This window comes from Macaca mulatta, chromosome 5 (assembly GCF_049350105.2).
Source record: "Macaca mulatta isolate MMU2019108-1 chromosome 5, T2T-MMU8v2.0, whole genome shotgun sequence".
NCBI classification, from domain to species: Eukaryota; Metazoa; Chordata; class Mammalia; order Primates; family Cercopithecidae; genus Macaca; species Macaca mulatta.
Window position 1 is genome coordinate 6,341,158 of NC_133410.1, and position 9,527 is coordinate 6,350,684.

Here is a 9,527-nt window from a genome sequence, read left to right on the forward strand (position 1 = left end):
CAGAGCAAGAAGCTAGGATGAAATGAAAGAAAGATTGAGGAGAGATGAAAGAAAGATTGAGGAGGGATGGACCCTGTTGTCTCCATAAGGAAAGGTCAGGAATTACCAAGACCCGTCAGAGATTACCCAGGAAGGACACTGGAGGAAGTGGCACGCTATTGTTTTCCTGCTCCAGTAGTCTGGTTCTTAGTCACAAAGCACAGAAATCCAGCCTAGGTGATTGATTTACAAAAGACTTCTTTCTTTTAAGAGTCCTGGAGGATGATGTTCATAGCTACATAGCCAGAAACCTCCCATATGGCACTGCTGTAAAACCCATAAGAGGTTTTTCAGGTCCCTGCCTGTTTGTGTCAGTTGTCCAATTCCAAGCCTGGGGTGAGAACAGAGTCTCGGAGAGCCCCGGTCAGGTGCCTGCACCCCAGCTATGAGACAGGCTGGGAAGTGAGAGCTCTGCCTCCCCGCAAAACTGATAAGCTGGGTGGTTTGTCATTTACAGGACGGCAGCTAATTTGTTAAACAGCAAGAAAAAAGAAAAACAGGCTGGGCGTGTGTCTCATGCCTGTAACGTCTACACTTTGGGAGGCTGAGGTGGGAGGATCATTTGAGCCCAGGAGTTCGAGACCATCCTGGGCAATATGGCAAAACCCCGTCTCTACAAAAAATTAGCCAGCCGTGGTGGTGCGTACTCATGGTCCCAGCTACTTGGGAGGCTGAGGCAGGAAGATCGCTTCAGCCCAGGAGTTTAGGATTGCAGTGAGCCTCGAGACCATCCTGGCTAACATGGTGAAACCCCGTCTCTACTAAAAAATACAAAAAATTAGCCAGGCATGGTGGTGGGCGCCTGTAGTCCCAGCTACTCGGGAAGCTGAGGCAGGAGAATGGCGTGAACCTGGGAGGCAGAGCTTGCAGTGAGCTGAGATCGCGCCACTGCACTCCAGCCTGGGCAACGGAGCGAGACTCTGTCTCAAAAAAAAAAAAAAAAAAAAAAGATTGCAGTGAGCCACAATAGCACCACTGCATTCCAGACTGGGTGACAGGGCATGACCCTGTCTCTCAAAGAAAAAAAGAAAGGTTTCCATTCTGGCAGTCCACCCTTTTGTTTTCCCCATTATTAACTTTACTTCTCCCCCATTATTAGTTTTTACTTCATTTAAATGTGTGTATCTGCTCCCATCTAACCTAACACAACTCTCTCTCTAGCAAAAGCATTTGCAATCTGCAGTCCCTTCCCCAAAGAGGGATCCACCAAAGCCTCATATTGTTATTCCACCTCCAAGTTTAGGATCTTTTGGTGATAGACCTTCTCTAGTGAAAATGTCTTCAAACATAGGAAAAGGCTTTAAATGTTGGGTATCCAAAAAATGATAGGAGCCCTAAAACCAGATCCAGTTACCTGTCCATCATCCGAGACCTCACTTGAGTCGTTTTGGGTGCTCCCAACATTAGTGTCATGAAACTAAACACGGGTGATGTGAGCAGTTGTTCACTGATGATTCTAATACTCTCTTGGAATGCATTGTTTCTCTGTTGCGGTGTTTCCTGGTCTTTGTGGCAAAAATAGTATTGCATCATTAAAAGTACGTTACTTTGCCAGGTGCAGTGGCTCACACCTGTAATCCCAGCACTTTGGGAGGTTGAGGTGGGCAGATCACCTGAAATCAGGAGTTCGAGACCAGCCTGGCCAACATGGTGAAACCTCGTCTCTACTAAAAATACAAAAACTAGCTAGGTGTGGTGGCGGGCACCTGTAATCCCAGCTACTCAGGAGGCTGAGGCAGAAGAATCGCTTGAACCCAGGAGGCAGAGGTTGCAGTGAGCTGAGATCGCGCCATTGCATTCCAGCCTGGGGGACAACAGTGAGATTCCATCTCAAAAATAAATAAATAATAAAAGTATGTTACTTGAAAGAAACACGCTGCTTGGAGAGATGGAGGGGCCCAGGTTCAATGGGTGGCTACGTGACCGACTAAATGAATTGCTAAGTAGATGAATACATGGATGTGTGTACCCGAGCCTCCCTCGGGTTCAGGACATGGTGGCATTCACACGGCAGAAGATGGGACTGCGTCTCAGTGGGCACTCAGAAGATGGCCAACAAATGGATTCTTATCGACTGCCCCATCTTCTTCATCTGTCTCACCACTGTAGGCAGGCAATGAGTAATGAAATGACAGATTTAATTAGTGGATTCTGTTTTGTGGGGAGAGGACACTGAGGTTTTAAGGAATAGCCAGTTTCCGTGAGACCAGGATCATTTCATGAGCATTTATTCATCTGAGGTAGATGAGCAGGCTCAGTCTAGGGGAATAATTGCCAACAAACACTTTTGGGAAGCCTGGGGCCATGGCTCTGCCAGGAATCTGCCTCTCCAGGGCATCATTTGAGTCCTGCCTTCTCAAAGTACTTGTGACAGGCAGACGTGATTGCAGCCACGAACACGATGAACTCGCTGAAGTCCACCTGGGCGTCTCCATTAGCGTCCAGGTCCTTGAGCAGTTTATCCACGGCATCCTTGTCCTTTCCACTCTAGAGGAGAGAGAGGACCAAGGTCAGCAGCGAGGCCCTGTGCAGGCCTCAGCCTCCACCAAGCACCACTGCTGGGCAGGAGCAGGGCACCCACATCTGCATCACCTGTGCTATCATTCAGGCTCAGGGCCAGGGCCAGCTGTGCATAGCAGACACATGGCGTTCCTGGCCTTATCTTGTGAGCTGCCTTCAGCTATCTGGCATGACATGAACTAATTCTGAATGTTATTAGAGCAAATGGGAACTGTGTTGTGCTCTGCGAGAAGGAGTTTCAGTTTTAGTTTTTGCAGGGGGTTGTCTTTGGATTTGTAATGTGCTTTACAGTGATGGCTGTTCTCAGGAAATGCGTCCAGTCCTTGCTCTTATATTTTTGTGCACTGCTAACGTCATGGGCATCCCATCTCGTGCTGGCACTGAACTAGCTGCTTACACAAACATGAACTCCTCAACACCACCAGGCATGGCAGAGGCATCGCCCTGTTACAGATGAAGACGATAAGGCCCAGAGGGCCCAAGGGGCCTGCCCTGAGGTCACACAGGGAGCCAGGGAAAGCCAGGGTTGAGCCCCAGGTGTGGAGCGAGCACGGACCACCCTGAGCCCTGTTATTCCTCTCTGCTTGGGTACCCTGGCTTGGGGTCCCAAGCTCTCAGGTCTTCTTTGAGAAGGCCAGGCCGGCAGGGCTCTCAGAGCCTGCCCATGTGATGGCAAAGCATTCTCACTATGGGACCAAGCGGGACCAGGATGCAGATCTGAACAGCAGCAGCAGGGGGTGCTGATGACCCAGCCCTGGGCCAGAGAGCCGTGTGTCCAGGTGGAAAAAAACAATTAAAATTGGTAGACACAGATCGTCTGACCAAGACACAACTGTGTGCATGAAAACCTTAGTGACAGCATGGTTTTTTAATAGCAAAAGTAAGGCAGGGAAGTATAAATTCAATAGCAAACAAATAGTGGTTTGGCCACGTCACAATACCCTGCGGCCATTTCAAGTGATGTTTACGAAGTTTGTAGCCAGTCACCTCGTATTTACAAAGCTCCAACAGTGGGGCCTGGGCTGGGCATGGAGGAGATAAGGCCACAAGGCCAGCCCAGCCCTGCCCTCAGGCAGACATTGTTCTCTGACTCCGACTCCAGCTTTGCTAGGCTTCAGCAGCATCTGGAGGCAGGGCTGAGAAGGACACCCGGGGCCTCCCTGAGGTGATTCTTTTTTTTTTTTTTTTTTTTTTTTTTGAGACGGAGTCTCGCTCTGTCGCCCAGGCTGGAGTGCAGTGGCGCGATCTCGGCTCACTGCAAGCTCAATGCCCGGCTAATTTTTTGTATTTTTAGTAGAGACGGGATTTCACCGTGTTAGCCAGGATGGTCTCGATCTCCTGACCTCGTGATCCGCCTGTCTCGGCCTCCCAAAGTGCTGGGATTACAGGTGTGAGCCACCGCGCCTGGGATCCCTGAGGTGATTCTAATGTAACACAAGTTTGAGGACCCCCAGCTTAGCCATTGCTTCTCAAAGTGTGTTCCCAGGACACCTGCGCTTCCCCACACCCCGGTGTCTTGGATCAAAGTCCTCATGGGTTCAATTCTCATCCTTTGATGATTATCAGAACACCCCGAGCCCCAAGCCCAAGTTCCCAGGATGGGGCTGGGGTGTTTAATGAACATCAGAGTTTGAGATTTTATGCTGTAATGTTAAGCTCACAAAGAAATTAAACTGCATATAAATCCCACTCACAGCAACGTTCACATGGGGGAAAGACTGGAAGGGAGAGGAAGAGTCTGTATTCCAGGGGGGATTTCTTCCCTCCATATTTATCTGTTTTTACATTTTCTACCAAAAACAGAACTTTATTTTTAAAAGATATCTTTACAGAATTTACATTTAGAAAATAGAATGAGGCCAGGTGTTGGGGCTCACGCCTGTAATCACAGCACTTTGAGATGCCGAGGTGGATGCATTGCCTAAGCCCAGGAGTTTCAGACCAGCCTGGGCAACATGGTGAGACCTTGTCTCTAAAAAAAAAATACAAAAATTAGCCGGCTGTGGTGACATGCACCTGTAGTCCCAGCTACTTGGGAGGCTGAGGTGGGAGGATCACCTGAGCCCAGGGAGGCAGAGGCTGTGGTGAGCCGTGATCCTGCCACTGCACTCCAGCCTGGGCGACAGAGTGACAGCTTGTCAAAAAAAAAGAAAGAAAGAAAGAAAAGAAAAGAAAAGCAGCAATGTTCCGAAGTGTTTCATGTCTTTGAAGTGATTCTAGGGCTGAAAATGTCAGGCTTTCATTTTCGATTATCAGCAGCCATGTGGGTCAGCCCCTTAGATGGTAGGTTGGCAGAATCTGGTGGGGCCCGAAGGGGAGGGGAAGGAAGGAAGGAAGTGGGGGAGTGAGAAAGAAGGAGAGGACAGGGGTCAAAGAGAAGGGGAAACGGAGAGGGGAAGTCTTCTGTTCAGCCCAGACGGAGGCTGCCCCAGGTGGAAGGAAGCTGGTCCTGGCCGCCCCAAGGGGCCTTCTGTGAGGCTCAGGCCAGTGGCTTCTCCCTGGCAGGGAGCCCAAGGGAGGTCCGCAGCTCTGCGCAGACAGGTGCCAGGATGGAGCCTCCTCCTGTCCTTCCTGCCGGCCCCACTAATACCAGGCAACAAGGGGCCTGGGGATGGGAGCAGGGAAGGCGGACAAGTGGGAGGTGGAGCTGGGGCGTTTATGGCCGGCAGCCTTGGAGGACAGCCCCGAAGGTTCGAGGGCTTGGCAAACTTGCAAACGGCGGCCCTGGATTGCATTCCGCCCCTGCCCCCACTGCACAGGTTTGAGCCCCACTCTCCCACCAGGGCTGTCACAAATACACTGGGGTCAACTCCATGTTTCAAGGATCAAGCTGACCATACCCTCTCCCTGCTCAGATGCTCCAGCGTCCCCTGCCTTGATGCCAAGGTGGGTCCGTTCCTTGGCTGGGCTTCTAGGGCATTTCAGGATCTGTCCCTCTTGCCTCTGAGCCCCTTGACTGCCGACCCGACCCCACCCCACCGCAGCTCTCGGCCCTCTGCCTGCCACGCCTTCCCCTTCTTCCCCAGGCCCTGCTGAGTCCAGCACTGCTGGCCTGGGCTCACCTGCAGGAAGCCGGGTAGCTCCTTCTCCATCAGCACCTTGAGCTCCCCCTTGGTCAGGGTCTGCGTGCTGCCCTCGCTGCCTGAATATCGGGAAAAGACGTCTATGATCATGCCCATGGCTGTCTCCAGTTCCGTCATGGTGCTGGATTCAGACAAACCTTCCTCCTGGGGGCTGGAAAGGCCGAGAAAATGTCGCACTGGCATCCTCTTGTGCTTTATAAGGCAACCTCATATTGACACAGAGGGTGGGACAGTGGGGTTGGGACATTCAGGAAGTCCTGCCCCTCCCCATTCATGTGCTCAGTTCTGATGAAATGCATCGTTGTGATGACCTTTCTGGAAACTTTCTCCCAGCCAAGGCCCATGGTGTGGGCTGCCTCCAGGCGTCCGCATTTTACAATGTTCACCTGTGTCTCGGGGCCATCACTGAGCCACCGTGGTGTCCTCATCCCTGGCCCTCCCTGGGTAAGCGGCCACAGGGTGAGTGTGTGAGGAGTGAGTGGTGACTCCGTGGCCCTTTGTGTCAACATCAGAGTGTTCTGGCACCAGCGTGCTGACACGAGGAGACGTCTGAGAGTGAATTCACACTGGGCGTGTGTGTGAACACGGATCTGCCCCGTCACCCCTTTCTTAGAACACCCTGTGTCCTTCAGAGGCCCAGCTTCCACCTCAATCACGCTGGCTCCTCCCCTGTGGGGCCAAATGGAAAACTCCCCTTCGTCCTCTGGGAGTTCGCTGAAAATCAGCGGGCAAAAGGCAGATGAATAGGAGAAGAGCATAACAGATGTATTTGATGGTTGCTTATGTGGCACAGCAGCCTTCAAGATGAAGACCCAAGGATCTGGGGGAAACTGTCCATGTTTACAAACATAAACACAGTTCAGCAAAGTATGGAAATATGATTGGACACAAAAGTAAGGCCGGACGCTCATAAACCAAGAGGAAAACCCGGCCGGACTCTCGTAGACCAGGAGGAGAACCCGGCAGGGCCTGTCGGGTCAGATTCCCTGCGGCCTCTCTGAGCAGCTCTCCTTCCTTCTAGGTGTGGGGTAGGCCCCTCTCTGGAATGGAGCTCTTATGACCTCCAGTCAAATAAAGCAGGCCAGAGGGTTTCTTTAGGCTGGTTTCTACACAGAAAGGGGAGGGAGTGGAGAACTGGAGTCATATTTCTGGGTTTTACGGCAGGGTTTGGGGAAGCCTCTCAGAGGAGAAGGAGGGGTTGGAGACAGGAGGGTGGGAGCAGGACAGAGAAACTTTTGCTTCTGAGGTTTACACGTTGGGGTGTTATTTTTTGAGCCCTGGCACTTACCAAACCCAGAGCAGTCACAGGGCTTAGACAGCACGAAGGCTCCTGGGACCTTGGGGCAGAGTCAGGGACTCTGGTCTCAGGCACGGTAGCACCCCTCCCCATCTCTATAGTGGAGGCACTCAGAGGGCCTGTGCATGGGAGGCTGAGAGAGTCCTGGAGAGCGCGGAGGTAAGGAGCATGGAGGTAGGGGCCTGTGTTCACATCCTGCCCCAGTCAAAGTAGGCCCACACTCAAAGGCCTCTCTCTCGGTAGAGATCTTCCAGAGGGTCAGCCTCCAGCAAGTTCCCTAACCTCTCCCAACACAGCCCCCACCAGCACATGGGCCAGGACTGTGCCCGCGGGGCTGTGGCTCCACACAGAAAACCCTTGGTGCACACGGGAGCAGCAGGTCTCACAAGAGCCGGCTTTCTCAGAACACACTGCCCCTGCCCAGGTGTCCTGCAGGGGAGGCTCAGAGTGGCCCCACTGGTGACCCCTTGGGGAGCAGGCACAGGTCCATTCTGCTCACTCCTGAGCTGGGAAGTTCCCTCTTGGGATAAGGTCACACAGCACAGGCCACCATCCTACCACCTCAGCCAGAGGAGCGGCAGAGAGGAGACTCCCTGGCCCAGAGGCAGAGCTCCGCAGGAAGCGCGTTCACATACACATATATATGTATATACATGTATATACGTGTATATATGTATATACGTGTGTGTATATATATACGTGTGTGTGTATATATATATATACGTGTGTGTGTGTGTGTGTATATATATATATTTTTTTGAGACAGAGTCTCGCTCTGTTGCCCAGGCTGGAGTGCAGTGGTGTGATCTCAGCTCACTGCAAGTTTCACCTTCCGGGTTCAAGTGATTCTCCAGCCTCAGCCTCCTGAGTAGCTGGGACTACAGGCGTGTACCACACCAGGCTAATTTTTTTGTATTTTTAGTAGAGACGGGGTTTCACCATGTTGGCCAGTCTGGTCATCACTTTGTTTTAAAATTTTTATCTATTTATTTATTTATTTTTTTTTTTTGAGACGGAGTCTCGCTCTATCACCCAGGCTGGAGTGCAGTGGCGCCATCTTGGCTCACTAAATGTCATGCGCGTCCATGTGAAGAGTCCATGTGAAGAGACCACCAAACAGGCTTTGTGTGAGCAACATGGCTGTTTATTTCACCTGGGTGCAGGGGGACTGAGTCCGAAAAGAGTCAGTGAAGGGAGATAAGTGTGGGGCTGTTTTATAGGATTTGGGTAGGTAAAGGAAAATTCCAGTCAAAGGGGGCTTGTTCTCTGGCGGGCAGGAGTGGGAGTCACAAGGTGCTCAGTGGGGGAGCTTTTTGAGCCAGGATGAGCCAGGGACAAGATAATGTCATTGCTTAAGGCAAGGACCGGCCATTTTCACGTCTTTTGTGGTGGAATGTCATCAGTTAAGGCGGGGCAGGGAATTTGCACTTCTTTTGTGATTCTTCAATTACTTCAGGCCATCTGGGCATATACGTGCAAGTCACAGGGGATGCGATGGCTTGGCTTGGGCTCTGAGGCCTGACACTGCAACCCCTGCCTCCCGGTTCAAGTGATTCTCCTGCTTCAGCCTCCTGAGTAGCTGGGATTATAGGCATGCACAACCTCACCCAGCTAATTTTTGTATTTTTAGTAAAGATGGGGTTTCACCATGTTGGCCAGGCTGGTCTTGAACTCCTAACCTCAAATGATCTGCCCACCTCGGCCTCCCAAAGTGCTGGAATTACAGGCATAAGCCACCGTGCCCGGCCCCGTTTATTTATTTTTAGAGACAATGTCTTGCTTTCTCACCCAGGTTGGAGTGCAGTGGCACAATCACGGCTCACCGTAGCCTCCAACTCCTGGGCTTAAGTGATCCTCCCAACTCAGCCTCTCCAGTAGCTGGGACTACAGGGGCGCTCCACCACGCCCAACCACTCACTTTAATCTTTCACCGCTGTGGGAGGAAGGATCAGGACATCCATCAGGTGGAAACTGCTGCACCCCCCGACCTGCTCAGGCCACTGGAGTGTCACCAAACCACCAGGGCTGCTCCTGCTGGAGTAACTCACCTGGGTAACTCTGGGGACAAGCCCCCTTGGAGACTCTTCTCAGGAGGGAGGCGGCATTTTCCAAGAAAGGGTTCAACTCAGACCTCTGAGTCAGAGGACTAAAGAGAAAATTATTCTGACTTTATTCAGGAATGTTGCTGTAGGAGTCCTGATTATTGCCATGTGGGGGAGTTGCCCTTGAGGCAGCTGGGAGTGGCTCACGCCTATAATCCCAGCAATATGGGAGGCCAAGGCAGGTGGATAACTTGACAGGAGTTCAAGACCAGCCTGGCCAACATGCGAAACCCCGTCTCTACTAAAACTACAAAAATTAGCCAGACATGGTGGCGCGCACCTGTAATCCCAGTTACTTGGGAGGCTTAGGCAGGAGAATTGCTTGAGCCTGGGAAGTGGAGGCTGCAGTGAGCTGAGATCGCACCACTGCACTCCATCCTGGGCTACAGTGAGACTCTGTCGCAAAAAAAAAAAAAAAAGGCCAGATGAAGAGCTTGAACCACAAGTTTCCACATGTTAACCAGGGTAAAGAGCAACTGTTGACGG

The 9,527-nt window shown here is 51.7% G+C and overlaps 1 protein-coding gene across 1 annotated transcript; it reads right to left on the minus strand.

Annotated features, from left to right (window-relative positions):
• Positions 1-2,251: 2,251 nt before the first annotated feature.
• On the minus strand, positions 2,252-5,861 carry S100P (S100 calcium binding protein P). The gene is made up of 2 exons (XM_001091876.5): positions 5,622-5,861; positions 2,252-2,526 (listed from the first exon to the last, which is right to left on the minus strand). The coding sequence occupies exons 1-2, from the start codon at positions 5,823-5,825 to the stop codon at positions 2,377-2,379; spliced, it is 354 nt and encodes a 117-aa protein (XP_001091876.3). The 5' UTR covers positions 5,826-5,861; the 3' UTR covers positions 2,252-2,376.
• Between the last annotated feature and the right edge of the window lie 3,666 nt (positions 5,862-9,527).